This window comes from Octopus bimaculoides, chromosome 7 (genome assembly GCF_046866305.1).
Source record: "Octopus bimaculoides isolate indiv1 chromosome 7, ASM4686630v1, whole genome shotgun sequence".
NCBI lineage: Eukaryota > Metazoa > Mollusca > Cephalopoda > Octopoda > Octopodidae > Octopus > Octopus bimaculoides.
Genome location: NC_142934.1, coordinates 97,285,092 through 97,307,414, shown reverse-complemented (window position 1 = coordinate 97,307,414; position 22,323 = coordinate 97,285,092). Strand labels below are relative to the sequence as shown.

At 37.8% G+C, this 22,323-nt stretch overlaps 1 protein-coding gene across 1 annotated transcript in view; it reads right to left on the bottom strand.

Moving 5' to 3' along the window:
• LOC106868852 (uncharacterized) overlaps positions 1-21,843 on the bottom strand; it is a 58,613-nt gene extending 36,770 nt beyond the window's left edge. Inside the window, exon 1 of the mRNA XM_014914293.3 lies at positions 21,288-21,843. Coding sequence (XP_014769779.2) covers positions 21,288-21,348 — 61 coding nt within the window. The 5' untranslated portion in view covers positions 21,349-21,843. The remainder of the gene's footprint in view (positions 1-21,287) is intronic.
• Positions 21,844-22,323: the final 480 nt, after the last annotated feature.

The following is a 22,323-nucleotide window of genomic DNA, read 5'->3' as shown; positions in this document are numbered from 1 at the left end:
AAGACCAACTTCCTTTTCTTGACATTCTCATTGTAAAAATGGGTACCAGCATTGAGACTGATATTCATTACAAACCGACTGATTCCAAGCAATACCTTCTGTTCACCTCCAATCACCCAAAACATACAAAGACAAACATTCCCTTCAACCTTGCGAGAAGAATTTGCACAATTGTTTCTAATTATAGAACTCGAAATAAAAGACTCGAAGAACTAAAGGCAATTCTCCTCGAAAGACATTACCCAGCATCATTAGTTGACAATGGAATAGAACGGGCCAAGGCAATTGCTACCCATGACCTGCGAAAACCGAAACACATACACGGCACGTTAAATAGTCTCCCATATCTCTCAACACACAATCCTAGAAATGCAGAAGCTTACACAATAATATACAAAAACATCCCACTACTGAATCAAGACCCACGTCTAAAAAGAGTACTCGCAACCCATAAAATAATAAAAAGTAAAAGACAACCCAAATCCCTAAAAAACCTACTCACGAATGCAAAATTGCCCAACACAAGCCCACCACCTACTGTCAAAAAATGTGGTCGTTCCAACTGCAGGACCTGCATCCACCTCATGGAAGGAACAACATACAGATTCCAGTCGGGACACACTTTTGTCATAAAAAATAACTTCACCTGCGCATCAAAAAATTTACTTTATGCCATAAGGTGTGAAGGGTGCCACAAAGAATACATAGGGCAAACGAGCCTTACTCTCAGAGAAAGGATGACAGTCCACCGCCAACAATTGAGGGATCCCACCACAAGACAGATACCACTCAGTGGGCATTTAGATCTGTGTGCACAAAACAAGTCTCCCAAATTCCTAGTTTTCCCATTATACCAATGCTCAGACAACACCACTGACCAAACACGAATAAATAAGGAAAATAATCTTATTCAAAAATACAGACCACAGCTCAACATACTCTAACATAAGCCTCCTCCCCAGGTGCACGCCCAAAACAAAGACACACAGATACGCAAAATCACACACATCAATACAATGCAAACCTCCGACACGAACACACTTACACACATATATACACACACACACAATCACAGTATCTCCACACCAGAGCACAAATCCACATACATTTCAAGAAAGAACACATGCGCATATATATACTTACAATACAATTGTAGCAACCACAACCAACACCCATACACACATATGCAAACAGGTACATGCACACACCTACACATCACTCCGGCAACCACAAATCATATTCACACACGCATATTTGCATACATATGTACACACACATACAAACACCATACGCCTGTTCCCCAGTGAAATTGTCACATACACACTCAAAAGAAAAACACACACAATACAATCCCAACAATCACAACAAACACCCACAAGCACACATGCACAGAAGCATGCACACACAATGACACACCTCCCCGACAAATACAAGCCACATAGACGCACTCACACAAACACACGCACACGTATACACACATATACTGTACTAACAATACAAACAAAACTAATCACTCACAATTACAGCGCACACACACATGTACACATATACACCAGGAAACTACACAAACCATACCCACGTACACACACATACAAACGCATACCCAGTACCAACATACACGGAACACACATGCACACACATACACCTCACCTGGATAAATCCAACGTACAAGGACACCTAATAAATACAACACACACATACATGCTCACACACACATACACCCTCATGCACACACATACAGTTGCTCCCTCACACACACACGCACCACAATGACAACTCAAACACAAACATACTTAGAGACACACACAAACTCACGTACACACATATAACACCCCCACCAACACACAACACAAATAAACATACGTACACATACAGACATACACATACATATGAACCATCACACACACATACGGTTGCTTACACACACACACACACACACACCACAATGGGTATTTAAAACAACACACTCGCTCAGACACAGAGAGAGACACACACACACTCACGTATACACACACTCCCACATTCACACAAAACACTCCCACGCACACACACAGATGCACACAGATGCACACATACATACACACACAGACGCACACACATGTACACACCCTCACACATACATACGGTTGCGCTCTCTCCCACACACACACATCACAAGGACGATTAAAACAACACATACATACTCAGAAAAATAGATATACGCACAGTCTCACGTACACACACCTAACATCCCCACCGACACATAAACACACACAAACACACATACACACGCACTCACAAACGCACTCACGCACACACACGAACAAACACATATACACATACACACACATGCGCACACACAACACCCTAACAAATATTAATCACACACATACACACTCACACAAACGTGCACACACATACACACACCATCCTACCATAGATAAAAAAACACACACATACTCATATACACATGCCACACACGCACACATACAGACATAGGCATACACATACATATGAACCATCACACACATACGTTTGATTACACACACACACACACACATACCACAAGGTATTTAAAACAACACACCCACTCAGACAGAGAGACACACACACACTCCCACACTCACACAAAACACTCCCACGCACACACACAGATGCACACATACATACACACACATACGCACACATACGTACACACCCTCACACACACACACACCACAAAGACGATCAAAACAACACATACACACTCAGATAAAGAGATATACGCACAGTCTCACGTACACACACCTAACATCCCCACCGACACAAAAAGCACTCAAACACACACTCATATACACATTCCACAATAAACTCTGGGACCAATAAAAACGGCACACACACACACACACACACACACACACACACACACACACACACACACGGACACAAACACACATATATACACACACATAGAGATGTGCACAGAACCAGTCCCAAAAACCAGTGAACCATGACAGACTGTCACAGACCAACCAAAAATAAAAAAATCTTCTTTAACTCTTCTTCCCTCCCACCCCAGCTAGCCAGTCATACTGTCTCTTAAGACAGTAAAACATTCCTTCAATATACACAAGAGAAAAAGGCCAGGTCAGTTCCTTCTCAATTTTATTCGATTGTCAAAGAATATGTATGAGAATATGTATATGTATATGTATTTTCCATATGTGTATTTTCATACACTGTTTTTAACACTGTTTTTAACAATTTCACCTTAATATGACAATCAGTATGTAACACTACAAAGTTCATACAAAGCTTTATACTTTAAATATATTTTATCATCAAAGAATGTATATATACATTTTAATACTCAGACTGTTTTTTAACATTTTTTATTATTCTCAAAGACTTTTGATAATCTTTCTCTAAAAAGTGAAACCGGTTAAGTAAATAAATATTTTTTAAAAATAAGTGCATTTTCAAACTTTCTTTCATATATATTTCCACTCGTACGGTATTCCACAACTTTACTTTATTATATATATATATATATATATATATATATATACTATTCTTGTTAAAGAATGCGTCTGTGTGTGTGTGTATATGTAAATATTTACACACACACACACACATATATATACATATATATATGTATGTGTGTATATATCTATGTATGTATGTATGTATGTATGTATGTATGTATATATATATCTATCGATCTATCTATATATATGTATACGTATATTGATATACACACACCACACTCACAAGCATACATAGTATAACATAATAATCATAATCATATGAATATGTGTGCGTGTGTGTATGCATGTGTATGTATATATATATTTATATATATATGTATGTATATACGTGTATATATATGTGTGTGTGTGTGTATGTGTGCGTGTAAATATTTACATATACACACATACACAGACGTATTCTTTAACAAGCATAATATTGACAAGAACTTCGAAGTTTCGAACAGCTTAGCCATCATCGAACTGTACACACACACAGACACGCACGCACACACACACACATACACACATTCACACTCCTATATATACATATACATACACATATGCATATACATACATATATACATGCATATATATATACATATATATATATATATATATGTATATATATATATATATATATATATATATATATATATATATATATATATATATATATATATATATATATATATATATATATATTACAGGCATCTCTGCATTTTAAATGAATAATACATAGTCTATTGACTGTTTTTTACTCTCGCTAGACCACTGGTGGTAAATAAAATTTCTAAAATTTTTTTGCTACCCTGTATTTTATAAATATATACATATATACATATATACATATATATACTTTTTATATGTGTGTGTGTGTGTGTGTGTGTGTGTGTGTGTGTGTCTGTGTATACACGCACATTTATTGACATGCGCACGCTCACATACAGATTATACATATATATGCGTTGCTTTTGTGCCATGTACATAACAATTAAAATGTAGTTGTGATTGGTCAGTAATATCGTTTGCTGAAACGGTAGAGCGACTGACTGCCTTTTAGTATTTTCTCATGTCCTACATTTTTATTTCTGATTCCAACGGGGCCATCTTTGCTACTCCATTTTCTCGGGATTAATAGAATAAATTTCCGGTCATATACTAAGGACAATTTAATTCTTTGATTTTCATTCTTCCGAGTAATGATAGAATGAATACCCGACCTTAGGCTGATAGGGATTCAAATTACATTTTCTCCTTAGCTAAACTTGGCCTTGTCTTTTTGTCATGAGTTTGCTATAGCGCGCATTACAATTTTGCACACTCTACGTGACTGGTAGGAGAAAGAGGCAAAATCTTGAGACCTTCAAACCGGAGAAAGTGAGGCAAAATCTTGAGATCTTCAAACTGGACACTTGTTCAGAAACTTGCAACAAAGTGGATTTCATTAGAAGCACCCAAGAACAATGGGGTGTTAAATAATGGTTAAAGTCCAAGTCAACTGGATTCCATGCAGTTTCCGCCGACCAAGTTTGGCTCACAAGGCTTGGTTCTAATCTAAGCTATAAAATACTTTCTCATTGCTAGGTGCACTGGAATCGAACCTGGAATCGCATGATTGTGAAGCAAGCTTCTTAACAACACAGCCATGCCTACATCAATAATAGGATAATTTGCTGCTGGAAGCGAAGACAGAGTAGTTAAACAAACGCGTTTCACCCATTAGCTTTAATTATGGGCATAACTTCAAGAAATAAGTTGTTCGATCGGACTGATTTGCCCTAGAAACATTATACAAAAACTAAGTCTTCTTCGCTACACCATTCTCCTTTGCATACTAAGACTGAGCCAATCGGCTGTAACCGCCTCCTGAAAATAATTGGATGATTACCAATTCAAAAGGAATCAATATTTACATACATAGAATGGGATAACATGTATAGCTGAATAAAATGAAGTACTAATGGATGTGTGCTGATAAATAATGATCGTCTATCTTTTAATATCTCAATAACTTAATGAAAAAGATAAATTTTTCAGTAAGGATTGGCAAGTAATAATAACTGCGAGATTTATCAGTAAAGTGTATCGCATATGAATATTACATTACCAGATGTGTAAGTTACGATTTCTTTTATTGTTGTTATTTAGTTTAGGGAAGGCGCGTGGCTTAGTAGTTGGGGGTGTTCGGCTCATGACCGTAACGTGGTGAGTTCGATTCTCGGCGGTGAGTTGTGTTCTTGAGTAAGACGCTTTACTTCATGTTGTTCCAGTCCACTCAGCTGATAAAAATAAGTTGTACCTGTAATTCAAAGGGCCAGCCTTGTCACACTCTATGTCACGCTGAATCTCTCTAAGAGCTACGCAAAGGGTATGCGAGTCTGTGGAGTGTTCAACCCACTAGCGTAGCTAGAGTGTGTAGCCAGTGATGGCTCTTCAGTTTCCCGACCCAAGACCCCTCCTTAGAAAATACACATTGCCTACAGCAGACCTAATAAAAGTGTCGCCCAGAGCGGACCTCCCACTCCGCCCCCTCTAGCTACGCTTGTGGCTCAGCCACTTGCACGTTAATTTCACGAGCAGGCTGTTCCATTGATTGAATCAACTGGAACACACGTTGTCGAAAGCGACGCGGTGGAAGTTTTTTTTTTAAAATTTAGTTTGAGTTTTCTATTTCTAATTTCGAGAAAGCAATTATTGATTCCTCGTATTGGTATACAAGTTGAGAAATTGGAGAAACAGATTAAATTGTCAACTGAATCAACTACAGAATACGCTTTGTACATATTTTATCGACACTCTGATGGAATGGAATGCGAAGACATGGAATAAGACATGAAATCTTGAGGTAGGGTTCTTCAACGACCTTAGAGTTCAACTTATTTTATCGACTCCGAAAGGATGAAAGGTAAAGTTGGATTCGGTAGGATTTGAACCTAGAACATAAAGAGCTAATATAAATGCCACTAAGCATTTTATCTGGCTTGTAACGATTCTACTATCCCAACAATAATAATGACTAGTAGGACCCATGAATATTTCACGGAACTAATGGTAAACCTCTTGGGTTATATCTGAAAACTTTATCCAAAAAATCTGAAAACGTAGCCTGTGTTGTGTCTATAGGGAAAGATAGTCGCTCATCTGCTACTCATTGAAAAGTGAAAGAAATTGGAATACGTTAAGTGATAGGTGATATAAAAAAAACTTAGTCCAGTTAAAAAAATACACTTTTCACTATCTAATCACCACCACCGCCATTTTAATGTTTGCCTCAAATTATCCTTATACCTCAGGACAGGTCTTCCTTTACCGCAGTATCTCTCTACGTTTTGGCTACACAAAATAATTTTCGGAACAACATGTCCTACCCATCTGCACTGAATTATCGTAAACATGCTTTTGATATTGGAAATATCACGTTTTCCTAAGATTTTGACATTTGATATCTCATCTTACTATTTTATGTTGTAGATATACTGCAGAGAGCACAGTTGAAAGTTTTCAATTTCTTTATATGTCTGTAGTAGGGAGTCCCTTCTGCTCCATACAAAAGTGTACTCAAAATACATTATAAACAACAACAATTTCAAATTTTGGCACGAGGCCAGTAATTTAGGGGTAGGGGTAAGTCGATTACATTGACTCCAGTTTGTAACTAGTACTTATTTTATCGAACCCTAAAAGGATGAAAGTCGACCTCGGCGGAATTGAACTCAGAACGTAAAGCCAGATGAAATTCCGCTAAGCATTTTTCCGGTGTGCTAGCGACTCTGGCAACTCACCGCCTGAATGATGATGATGATGATGATGATGATGATGATGATAATAATAATAATAATAATAATAATAATAGAATAATTTCTGCTGGGGGCACAAGGCCCAAAATTTTGAGGGGGAGTGGGTAGTCGAGTACATCAACTCCAGTGCTCAGTTAGTTCTTAATTCATCGATTCCAAAGAGATGAAAAGCAAAGTTGACCTCAGCGAGATTTGAACTCAGAACGTAAAAATCCGGAAGAAATATCGCTTCGCATTTTGTTCAATGTACTAAAGATGCTGTCAGCACGCCAAGCGGAAGAGCGCACAAAACGGTAGCAGGATTTGGACTTTGTATTTTTCATTTTCTGAGTGACCGTGTTGCTAATTAGATCAGTTTGAGTTTGCATCATCAATGACTTCCTAAAATACATATCTGCTTATTAACTAAACTTTTAACCTCCACTTCTCCATCGCTTGCTTCATTGATAAATCGTCAGTTTCTAAGACCACTTAACGTTTCGTTTCTTCTACTTACGCCAAGCGTAGGCAGATATCACATCATAGCATTGTGATTCGATGCTTCGACAAGAGAGCATTTAAAATACATACATACATACATTAAATGACGTCAGTTTTAAGACTCTTCGAAATTTAAGTGGTGCATGACTTAAGTACATGAGATAGAGCAAAGACGAGTATAAGTGGCCAGAGCATAAATGTCCGACAAAAGACTTTCGTATCGTATATGTTATTAGTACCGAATAGTAGGAGCGAGCATAGTTGTGTGCTCAATGGCGACAATAATTCTACAAGTTTCCTGTTACAGCTTATGTTAATGACGGACATTAAAACCAACACACACACACACACACACACACACACACACACACACACACACACACACACACACACATACACATACACACGCATGTATATATATGTATGTATGCATATATATATATATATATATATATATATATATATATAAAAGGTTTAGATTTAGATTCAAAAATTGAATATGGTACTTATGTTTAGGCACCAGAATATAGTATGGTATGGTATTATATAAAAACCATTCCAAAAACTAGGTGATCAAAAAATCAAAATAAGCAACACGGATTTTAAAGATGGTTGCAGTACGCACGTTTCATGCTACTCCATTTATTTAAGTAATGCGAGCATTACATTAAATGCAATATGTAGAGCAATCTTCAGCTGCATGAAAATGCAGAAAATTACAGTAGAATAGACATATTATAATTGTGGCAACATTTCAAATCCAAGTGGGAGGAAGAATACATAAAAATCCATCTTGACATAGCCAAGTCTATCAGCCAAGTTTATCAGACTAGCCTGATAGACTTGGCTATGTCAAGATGGATTTTTATGTATTCTTCCTCCCACTTGGATTTGAAATGTTGCCACAATTATAATATGTCTATTCTACTGTAATTTTCTGCATTTTCATGCAGCTGAAGATTGCTCTACATATTGCATTTAATGTAATGCTCGCATTACTTAAATAAATGGAGTAGCATGAAATGTGCGTACTGCAACCATCTTTAAAATCCGTGTTGCTTATTTTGATTTTTGATATATATATATATATATATATATATATATATATATATATATATATATATATATATATATATATATATATATATATATATATAATAGAGTTATTAATATTTCTAAGTCTCTCTAAAGGAGACTACGGCAGCGGTACTGGAAATTAATAGTTATCGCCAAGCCAACATGGCAGTCCCAAAATTAGGACGAAAGCTGCCGTGAATTAGCTCCAAGAAGCCATCGCCTCTAGCTAGCTATGTGACACACGAAACCTGTGTCCTTTATAACCTTCGAACAGGGGAGGTCAGCAGTGTCCCCCTGCTGGTTTGGCATCTGCAGACTAGTTTCAGGGTGTTGCCCCTTGTAAATGCAGAGCAGCCAAGCCCTAGCCAGGCGGCGCTGCTGACTATCTGTTCGAAAGTTATTTATCTAATTTCAGTGGAATCTATCCACTGGTTTTCAGAAATAGAGTTATATATATATATATATATATATATATATATATATATATATATATATATATATACATGGACAATCGAAAGAAAAGGACACTCAACACATTTAGTAGAAGTTACAGGTATCATTTAAAAGTCTGATTCGATTCCGTGCTACTTCAAGTTTCGCAGGCCCCTTACGGGAGCCCATATATATATATATATATATATATATATATATATATATATATATATATATATATATATATATATATATATAATGTATTGGTTCGTGGTATAATTCAACAGAGACCACTTCTCCATCTCGTGGGAGTCAAATATTTTTTTCTGTCTAAGGATCACAATATACATCTTCGGGCGCTACTAATAGTTTCACGTGTCTGGAAGTCCAAACACGTTCTTCAGGCGCAGACCCTGAAGAACGTGTTTAGACTTTCAGACACGTGAAACTATTAGAAGCGCCCGAAGATATGTATAGTGATATTTAAACGGATATATATATATATAGAGAGAGAGAGAGAGAAAGTATATCCTTAATTCTTACGCTACAAATGATCACGATACATGGGATTATAAAAATCTGCAAGACTTTCTTAAGATTTAAAGGACGATGAACAAAACAAGATGCTCTCCTTCAAAAACCTACCACCAAGTAGGTGGCTGGTCAAAATATACTCTAAAAAGAAGAACATACATACATGCATGCATACATACATACATACATACATACATACATTGGTCTTTGGTCAGGAGAATTGTTTGTATATGGAAGTAAAAAGGGGAAAGACTGTCTGCCAGGCAAACAATGTGGATATTAATGATGAATAGTCTGTATATTTCTCTTGTTACCAGAGATGAATGTTAGAAATACCTTGGAATCACCGAGAACATAGCATACGTTCGTGCTGTGAGTGAAGCTAGACACACATCAAAAGATATGGAGGTCAGAGCTGTCTGCATTCCATAAATCTATATCACACATATTCTCCTGAAATGGGAAGTTGTTCTCCTAAGACGAAACACAACAACGATTAGCATATAAATGTTCGAACCTGCCAGAATGTATTAAGAATAAATATGAAGTCATTGTTTTAGGGCATTTTCCAGTAAGATTCCTTTTGTTGATATGCACGTGTGTATCGAACAACAGAAGATATTTTCTACGTTTATCATATTGCAGTTTTTCCTTCGATTTCTAGCATGTATGATGTATGTATGTAGTATGTATGCATGTTTGTATGTATGCATTTAAACATGCATCTATATTTGCATGTGTGAATAGGTGTGTGCGATCGTGTGTGTGTTTGTGTGTGTGTTTTTGTGTGTGTGTGTGTGTGTTGTGTGTGTGTGTGTGTGTGTGTGTGTGTGTGTGTGTGTGTGTGTGTGTGTGTGTGTGAGAGCGTAGTGTGAAACTAGACATTGGCTGTTAAGTAGATGGCAGAATAATTCGTGCTCGGTTATAGATATTCAGTTGTGCAGGACCGTATATATCTGATTATATTCCAATCTCATTCTTTTCCTACTTTTTCTGTTATTTTATCTCTAGTAACAAAATCCCACCCCGGAACCCTCATCGCACCAACACACACACACACACACACACACACACACACACACACACACACACACACACACACACACACACACACACACACACACACACACACATACACACACAATGACGCACTCACACACAGATATACATAGTTACATGAGAGTATCTGCATGCATATATGCGTGTGTATATGTATATGATTAATTTCCGTGGACGTATACATTCACAGACATATACGCACACATATGCGTATGTATAAACATATATTCATACTATTCAAATTATATATTAGGCATTTGTGTGTATGAATACATACATACATACATACATACATGTGTGTGCGTGTGTGTGTATGTGCCTGCGTGAGTGCATGTACATGCGTGTGTGTGTGCGGTGCGATGTATGTACGCATGTGTGTACATGTATGCATGCATGTATGTATGTATGTATGTATGCATGTATGTATGTATGTATGTATGTATGTATGTATGTATGTATATGTGTATGTGTGTATGTGTGTGTGTGTGTCTATCTCTCTTTCTCTCTCTCTCTCTCTCTCTCTCTCTCTCTCTCTCTCTCTATATATATATATATATATATATATATATACGAAACTGTGGTGTTCTTTGAGACGGTACAAATTTACTTTCTCTTTACGTGTTTTGCTTATCTGTTTTTACATTTTTAATATATTTCAACTTTTTAATTGAGTCAAATTCAGCTGGTCTATTTTAAATCAATAACAACCTTACATTATGATAACAACAGTCTTATTGATTGTGAAGTTAGAGCTTCGAAAAGTCAAGCGTAATTTCACGCTACACTTAATTTGCTAAATCTTCTAAAATGATCGTTGGCCATTTTGTTCTTATATATATGTATATTTTCTCATTTCATTATATCTTAAAAATTATGATTTATTTGTATATTATTTTTGTCTTCATTTTGTGATATGTGTATGTGTGTGTGTATGTGTGTGTATGTATATGTGTGTGATATACATATATACTTATATATGCATGCATGCATATATACAGGTGTGTATATATGCATCTATATTATAAACACAAATATGTATATAAGTATACATACATATATATACATATATATATACATACAGATATGTATATACGCATACATATATACATGCATATATATGTATATATGTGTGTGTGTGTGTATATGAACGAGGGGATGCTGAGCATTTCCTGACTTTGGGTAAAAGAAAATACAGGAAGATCAGTTAATTATGATTTTGTTCAATATATTCCTCTCTCAGATTCACACACTTACTGCAGTGGTCTTTCAGTTTTTTTTTTTAAAGCAGTATAAAAGAACTGGGAACGCTGAGCCTCCAAGCAGGCCTTTCGCGACACCCTTAAAGTGAGGACCTTTTTAGCACTCCCTCGTATACATATATAATTATACGAGCATACACACACACACACACACACACACACACACACACACACACACATACACACACATACACACACATACTGACAACCTAAAGAGTCGTGGAATAAGTACTGTGCGACATTTTCTTCGACACTCTAAGAATTCTTGATGAAGAATCTTTTCTATAGGGACAAAACCAGAACTTTGGTGTGGGCCAGAAACATAATTAGTTATAGTGCCATTTTGCTTCCATGCTGCACTTTGTTATATTAAGTGTAAGAGGTCAAATTTGAAAACAGCTAAATTTCATAGTTAAATTTTACAAGACATTTTGTACAACATATTGTGTTAAAAAAGTATTGTACAAAAACAATTCCTTTCGAGGTTTACCATTATACATGTGGAGGCGCAATGGCCCAGGGGTTAGGGCAGCGGATTCACGGTCATAGGATCGCGGTTTCGATCCCCAGACCGGGCGTTGTGAGTGTTTATTGAGCGAAAACACCTAAAACTCCACGAGGCTCCGGCAGGGGTCGGTGGCGAACCCTTTGTACTCTTTCACCACAACTTTCTCTCACTCTTACTTCCTGTTTCTGTTGTGCCTATATTTCAAAGGGCCAGCCTTGTCACACTGTGTCACTCTGAATATCCCCGAGAACTACGTTAAGGGTACACGTGTCTGTGGAGTGCTCAGCCACCTGCACGTTAATTTCACGAGCAGGCTGTTCCGTTGATCGGAGCAACTGGAACCCTCGACGTCGTAAGCGACGGAGTACCAACAACCGTTATACATAGTAATACAATTGTTAATTTGGTTCGTTACTATTCACGAGTAACTTATTATCTATTTCCACGCTCATACATGCTTACACATGCACGTGCAAAACACACACACACACACACACACACACACACACACACACACACACACACACACACACACACACACACACAAATGTATGTATATATACATACAGTTCTATCTATCTTATGCTGATGACATCTGTTTAGATAGAAACGTGTGTTCACAGTTGTCCTCTCATCTCTAGACAATGACCCTGCCCTTTTGCCTCATGATATGCCATATTTGGAGAAATACTTGAGTCCTGAAATTATTTCCTTTACTCATAAGGAGCTTGTCTTAATTGCCATCTGGTAACTATGATACATCTTGTAGAGGTGGAAATAATTATAACAAACCTAACATAGGCGTAGGCGGGGCTGTGCGGCTTGTTTCCCAACCACATGGTTCCAGGTTCAACTCACTGCATGATACCTTGAGCAAGTGGCTTCTATTATAGCCTCGGGCTGACCAAAGCCTTGTGAGCGAATTTGGTAGAAGGAAACTGAAAGAAGTCCGTCGTATATATGTATATATATATAGTGTGTGTGCGTGTGTGTGTGTGTGTGTGTGTGTATCTGTCCACCATCGCCGCTTGACAACCGGTGTTGGTGTGTTTATGTCTCCGTAAGTTAGCGGCTCAGTAAAAGAGGACGATAGAATAAGTCCGGAGGGCGGGGTGGGGGTCAAGGCAGTGCTTCAGCATGGCCACAGTCAAATAACTGAAACAAGTAAAAGATTAGAAAGTTACCTTCACTTCTAGCAACGTCATTTACCGCATCACTTGCTCTTTCTGTCCTTCTCTATACATCGGTCAAACGGGAAGCCGCTTGGCTGACCGGTTCCCGGGGCACCTCCAAGACATTAGACTCGGCAATGACACCCCGGTCCCGCGCTATTTACGCTCTACCGGTCATTCATTACAACACCTGTCTGTGTTCGGATTGTCTTTGCACAGGGGCCATCCGGACTCACGCCTTCACCGTGAACAAAAATTAATCTTCTCTCTTCACTCTTTTGCACCAGATGGGCTCAACTTCCCTCCCATCTTCATCCGACTCCCCTCCTCTCCTCTCTTCATTCCTACCCACCTTCTCTCTTCATTGGAACCTCCTCCATCCACACCCCACTCCAACACATCCCACTCCCACATACCCCACCTCTACCCACACCTCTACCCCACATCTCCACCCACACCTATACCCCACACCTATACCCCACACATATACCCCACACCTCCACCCCCATATATCCCACCCCCACCCCATATTCCCCATATTCCTCATATTCCTTTCTGTTAAAGAGCGTAGCCTCGAACGTTATAGACTTTCTCACTTTCCCGAGCGTCAAACTAATACACTTGCTCGTTGTTCATACACCTGTCTCCGTCTTTTGTTTTTCTGTAAATTTCAACTAGATAGATAGATAGATAGATAGATAGATGGATAAATGGATGGATGGATGGGTGGATGGATAGATGATAGAAAGATAGATGTCCAGTAAACCACAGAAATAATAGGCACTTGTACACGAGCCAGTATTTTAAACATCTCTGAGAGTTTAAATCAGATGTAAAGAAAGGACCCTAGCAATACAGCTCCGTCTTGCTATATTTTATCTTCAATAACTGTTAATTTAACTTTCCACGTATTCTTAACAGGAAACCGTTCGGTAAAATGAATTGGCTGTTATGAGACTAAAGAAGTAAATGTATTTTTGTTATAGAATAGATGAATATGTCATTAAAAAGTCATAAAATGGATCACAACATATATTTTCCACCTAACCACAAACTAATAGCTAGGGAATATTAAAAAAAAGACAACAACCCAGAATTGAAAGCTCTTTATTAATATGAAACCACAAACCTGAAAACCACTCAATTTTGACAGCCTATGTAATATACAAATTTCATTGTACATATGAAAGTTGTGAACTTCCTGACTCAAACTGTTCTATCTGATGCACACACGAGACACTTTCTCGTCGGTTGACGACGCATTTATAAGGAACCATAGCATCATATTACAAGACACAACAAGGAACAAATATAACAAATATGCGCGTGTGTGTATATATGTTCATGTGTAGGTAAACATACTTATACATAGATGCATGTATATATATGTGTGTGTGTGTGTGTGTGTGTGTGTGTGTGTGTGTATGCATATATAAACATTAGTTGACAATACAACCATTTTATGTAAAATTCCACAAAATAATTAGAATATTAGCAATGGAAGCGTTAGTAATTACAAAAATACGAACCAAACATTAATACAGAGATACAGCGTTCTCGTAATAAACGAAGAACAGTTAACCAATTGGTGAAAATAAGTTGGAAATATCGGTTAAATATTTGAGACCTGTTGTCATTGATGATATTATTAGTAATAACATCAATACCATAATCTTTGGAAATGAAAACAAAACGATAAAAAAAAACAGAACGTTTGTAATAGCCACTTCATTGAAAATATTATTAAGCCTAGATGTGGCAATGATGGCCAACAATATAGAAATGAGTGGTATATGTCCATAAATTTCCTCTTTGGTCTCGTGCTCATGCTATGAGATGCTTTCAATCCTCATGAGAAGCTAGGTGCAGTATGTACCATCAAGACAATTTTGATGTCCCTTCTTTATAGTTCGGGTTCCGGCTCCATAGAAATGAAGGCTCTCTACACAAGCCAGAAAGAAGGACGCCCTTGTTGATTTTAAAATACTTGACTGCTAGATGTTTTAAAGATTGTTACAGGCACTCCAGGTTTGAAACTTGCTTGGCATGAAGTCTTCTTTCTCTCAACAACACAAGACTCAAGATAGAGTTACTGACCTACTTAAGTTGTATGCCAGCATTGAAACAAATTGGCTGGAGGCTTTCACCTTCGTTGTTCGTAATACATTCACTCATCTTTGTATTACGAAACAGACCGCCCTTGGTTGCAGCATACACAAAGGGAGTTAGCAACTGTATGTGTAATGCGGCATTCTCGAAGGAGAACACTGTGTTAAGGGTGCACATGACCATAGAACACACAACTGTTACACGTTAATTTAAAAGTGTGCAGTTCAGTTGATCACGCAAATAAATGATCATTATTAAAACTATCGGTAAAGCGGCGAGCTGGCAGAATCCTTAGCACACCGGGCGAAATGCTTTGCGGTATTTCGTCTGCCGCTACGTTCTGACTTCAAATTCCGCCGAGGTCGACTTTGCCTTTCATCCTTTCGGGGTCGATAAATTAAGTACCAGTCACGCACTTGTGGCAAAAATTTGAAATCATTATTAAAACCGTCAGCCAGCCCATCACCATCGTCGTCGTCGCCGCCGTCGTCATCATTATCTTCAACATCGTCATCATCATTATCATTGTCATCATTATCGTCAACATCGTCATCATCGTCATCATCGTCATCATCGTCATCGGCGTCGTCACAGCTGCTGCCACCTCCACCTCCGCCAGCATCACTACCACCAGCAGAAGCAGCGGCGGCGGCATCGTCATCATCATCATCTTCGGCACAGTTCTAAACAAATCAAACCCAGTCACCTCCCTTCTTTCATATATATATATATGCGTGCGCGCGCGCGTACGTACGTGTGTATGTATGTATGTACGTGTGTATGTATGTTTGTACGTATGTATGTATGCATGTATGTATGCATGCATGTATTTTCAGGAAACAATATTTATATTTTTCGCTTGAAATAAAATAGAAGACAGTTGGTATCCAAACTGACAAAGATTTATTGTTGAAGCAGTTTAGACAGTGTCAGTATGTATGTATGTATGTATGTATGTATGTATGTATATACGTATACATGTATGTATGTATAGACGTTTACAATACATGTTTATATGTGTGTATGTTAGCAAGTGCGTATTCATGTGTGTACATGCGTGTGTATGTGTGTATGCAACTGGCAAGCGGGGTATTAACAAGAAAATTGTTTTGCATACATGGTTTCCGAAAAGTGCTCACTGTATACGCTAATAAGCATCAGCAATGAAACAGCGTAAGAAACAGTGTTTCTTTCATAGTCAATTATTCTAGTTTGCTGATAGCTCATTCATTCGGACGGACCTCATCCACCACTACCATTACTCTCCACCACACACACACACGCACACACACACACACACACACACACACACACACACACACACACACACACACACACACACACACGCACGCACGCACGTACGCACAGACCACACACACCTATATACATATACAGTTATATGTATATATATATTTATATATATATATACACGCACTTTATATTGATGTACATAAAGATATATAAATGTCATCTACCTATCTATCTATCTATCTATCATCACAGTTTGACCCTAATCACGCAGGCCTGTACGCCAAGTCGTTCCATCCACGACTATCATACATAGTTTATCATGGAATATCTAATGTGTTCCGCCGGTTTTTTTTTTTTTTTAACAGCGGTGTATGATTTGACGGGGATTTGTCTGCTGTTTCTAGCAGAAGGAGCAACCATGAAAAGACTCCCCCATTGACACTGTTAAGTACAGAGACATGGTTGAATTCATAAAAGTCTTGAGTAGATTTATTGCTTCATCTTTTATGCCTGAGTTGAGATAGCATGAATAAAAGGCACCATTACAGTAGGAACAGAAAAGGCAATGAGGGAGCGAGGAGACCGCACGTCTGTGGATCAAACCAGAAAATTATCTGAGTGACTTTTTGCAACTCATGTGCAGCAGCTGCAGCGTCTCAGCAGATGCAACGCTCGATTGCAGGCCTCATCTGAGCTTTATCGAATGTCAATTGTTGTTGGGAGATGAAGTTTCTCCTGGACCTGAAGAGATGCGTCAATTGTCAAGTTGTGACTCTAGCTATGTTAAAGATGTGTTTCTGACAGGAGAGATCCTCGATGATACCGAGGTGCGGCACTTGTAGCGATCGCGAAGATTCTAGTTGTGTGCTGCTCGTTTAAGTGTGGCGTGGTGCGATGAAGTTTTCTTGATATGAGTAGGATTCGTATTTTCGTGTTAAAAGAGACAAAATCAGCACGGTCTCATTGGGGGATAATTTCGAGGTCCCTGTTCGTGGAATGGGTGCGAAGATTGTTTATGGTATCTAGATTGTGGATAAATGATGCATGATTAAGGCGAGTTATGGAAGAACGAAACATACTTTCATGTTTAAGAGCGGGTGTTGTCAGATGTGATGACGGCAAACGAATAATTGATGAATAGAAGCAAGAAAGTAGGAGACAAAACTGAACCCTGGGATACGCCGGGTTTTAGGAAGTGGAGAAGAGAAAGAGCTGCATTAACACATGTTACAGTAATATCATCTGATTGGATGCTGAGTCGTTGTTAATGTCTATCTCCATTACTTTAAAGGTATTAGAAGTGAATGTAGTAGGGCGATAGGACCAGCGGGGTGGCCTTTCAAGGGAAAGGAACACAGTATAGAATGTTTTCAAGCATCGGGGTAGATTCCTGCAGAGCAGGAAAGATTGAATGATTTGGTGAAAATAGGCGTGAATTCAGTTTGACGTAATGAAAAGGACATTACATGGATCAGCGGTCTTGTTGGTTTGAAGGAACCAGAGGTACTTATTGGCGTGTAAGTACATGTTATGACCCCGAAATGGACTTAAGATCAAATATTAATCAGTCGATCGAGTAGGAGGGGGTGCTCACTTCAATGATGGGTGGATGGTGCTCTGTAAAGCTGTCGAGAGGAAGGCCCCAAAATAGGGTGCGCAAACTTTCCTAGTGTCCCTTGAAACCTACTGGCGTCCAGTATGTGGAATTTTCGATTAACCGAACTTGCACAAACAAGCTGCTTTCAAGTCTCTGAGAGTAAAGGAAAGGACATTGCCCCGACAAGTGACCTTATTGGTTTGAAGTTCGCACAGGTATTACTTTCACAATTGATGTATGTGTAAGCAAGGCAGGGAACCTGGAATAGCGGAAGATTTGCTGCAAATTCGCCAAGCGTGTGTAGAGTAAGAGTTAACGACAAAGCAGAGAGCGAAGATGTTGGTATTCTTCGAGGTGTACTGCACGCTGAACCATTGTTTTTGTGAAGTTAAAACAAGGAGAATTGTGTATTCGTGCACATTCTTTTAGGAAGAGGCCAGAAGGATCGGCTGCAGTTTAAAAGGCGAAATAATTTGAGGGTTACGTGTTGTACGAAGTTCTCTTTCACGGCTTAAATAGTGGTCTCGTAGAAGATGCACTGTTGGGTAAACGCCTCCCATTTTTAGGGGGTGAGTGAGTTTCGTCAGTTACTGTAGGCTGAACTGTTGCGAACCAACTATGCATAAACTCTCGGGATATTCGAGGCAACGACTTTTTTTGCTGTGTGCAGGATGCAGAAGAATACGACCCAAAAGATAGTTTCGGCCACCCGTATTGCTGATTAGACATTAGCACATGACTGTATTTAAGCACTCAACCTGAAACTTAGATTCTTGGAGAAGAATCGGAGTGGCGTATGGATTATGAAGCTACTAAAACTTGGTTTCTTGGAGAAGGAATTCATATGTTACAGTTGATCACGATGTTTCGAACAATAAAAATCGGTGTATCTTAAAATTTTTATGGGTGAGTGGCTGGGTAATGGATGACAAAAGGAACAAAAACGCAACTGTAATGGTTTTTTAAAATTCTTTTCCTTACAACTTCGTCTTAAACCGAGCAGTTCACCACTTAAATTGAACTCTAAAACGCCAACCAAGAAGAGAGAGCATGCATGCATACATACATACACACATACATACATACATACATACATACATACATACAAAAGAATAAAGAGATTGCAAGTCCAATACCCAAGATACACTTTCAGCTTCATACCCGTTATTAGTGGAGCAACAGGATACATGCCAATCCGCCTGGAGCATAGAATGACTGAATTCGGGTTATGGTTCAGCTCGGGTTCTTAGGGAGAGTACGCAAATCCTTAATTCTTACACTACAAATGATTACAATATCTGGGACTATAAAACCCTGCAAAGCCTTCTTAAGATTTAAAGGATGATGAGTAAAACAAAAAACTTCCCTTTACAACGTTGCTGCCAAGTAGGCGGCCGGTCAAAATTTGCTCTAAATTAAAAAGGGAAAGAGAAGACATACATACAAACAGACATACAGACATGCATGCATACATCCATACATAAATATATGCATACATACATAGAGCAACCACATGTATAAGTATATATATATATTCATCATACAAAACAAACAGATCTGCACATGTACTGACTCCAAATACTTTCACATACAATCAGACATACACAACTATTTTGTTGATGTTGAAATTCAAATGAAGGTGTCTTGGATGTAGGTTAGAAACCGGCTCTTTTTGCATTGACAAGAAATCTAGAAATAAAACTAAATAACATATATACATATATAGGTGTAGGCGTGGCTGTGTGGTAAGTAGTTTGATTACCGACCACATGGTTCCGGGTTCAGTCCCACTGCGTGACACCTTGGGTGAGTGTCTTTTATTATAGCCTCGGGCCGACCAAAGCCTTGTGAGTGGATTTGGTAGACGGAAACTGAAAGAAGCCCGTCGTATATATATATATATATATATATATATATATAAGTGATGCTATCTGTGGGAGTCTCAGCTTTTTTAGCTGCTATTTCTGAACTTCGGTATATGGTGAAGCAAATATTTGCTGATCCCTTAATTACGTTTATAAATATATATGAGCTTTTAAATAAGTTCTCCACCAATAATGGTGCCTACATACCGATGGGCTTGGTAAAAATTATTAATTATTAATTGTTGATTTATTAATGAATTAATAAATTGATAATCCTTTACCCTTTTAATTTGTAATAATTATATATATATATATATATATATATATATATATATATATATATATATATATATATATATATATATATATATATATATATATATATATATATATATATATATATATATGCATGTGTATGTGAGTGCATAATGTTTGTGTGTCTGTATTTACGTCCCCGTAACTTAGCGGTTTGGTAAAAGAGACCGATAGAATAAGTACTAGGCTTACAAAGAATAAGTCCCGGGGTCGAATTGCTCGACTAAAGGCGGTGTTCCAGCATGGCCGCAGTCAAAAGACTGAAACAAATAAAAGAATAAAAGAAAAGAAAGAAAGAATACATACAGGCAAGCATACGGACATATCAAAATAGTAATACATACCACATAATTCCGTGAAAAGCTCCCAAAAAAGTATTATGAAGAAAAACTTCACAGCTACCATTTTCTTTATTTTCCTTTTGTGTTGTTGTTTTTACTCTTTTTATTCCTTTTCCCTTTTATTGCGATGATATGTATATATATATCATATACATATGTTCATGTATGTATTATGTTTTATATTTGTCAGCGTATATTTAAAATTACATACACACACCTATGTAATACACATATAATTATATATTTATATAGCGGTAGACTCCATTCAGAGGTCGGTTAATTATTTACGGCTATTATATTAATGCAATGTCTTGTATGAGAGAAATTCTGTATATTATTTTAGAATCGAATTAATTATATCATTGTACTCGAAAAGAATATGTAAAAAAAACAATATATAAATATGTATATAATATATAATAATGTATTTTCCGCTTTTATGTTATAGTCACAGAACTGTCGATGGTGAGTGAGTCCAAGCGTTCGTTCAACTAAGCACAAGTTGCTGGAAGAATTAATTTGCGCTTTTAGCCTGTCCAAGTATGCGCATACGACTGTCGCTTTTCTGCGGCGAAATGTGTGTTCCTTACTACTAGAACGAGTCTGCTGGATGATAAAGATATGATGAAGGCGGGGCGACTCGCTCTCGCTTATATATCTTTAATTATAATGTTTTCTATTTCTTTATTTTGTTGTTTTTGGCGCGATGTGCGGATGTACTAACGGTCAGTTTGAAGGAGGGAAATAGCCGAGAAAGTTTTTTTTTTTTTTTATATTCTTTGTTTTAATATATACATTTTTTTCTTTTTTTGTTGTTGTTGCATAGTTTCTGGTTTCAATTAATAGCGCTTGAAGCATACACACGCGCATACTTGACTTATACATACACACTTGTACATTCGCTGGCTGGAGTGCACGCGCGCGCACACACACTCACACACACACACACACACACACACACATACAAAAAAACATACAAAAGCACATAAGAATACTGACACTCCTCACACACACACACACACACACACACACACAACAT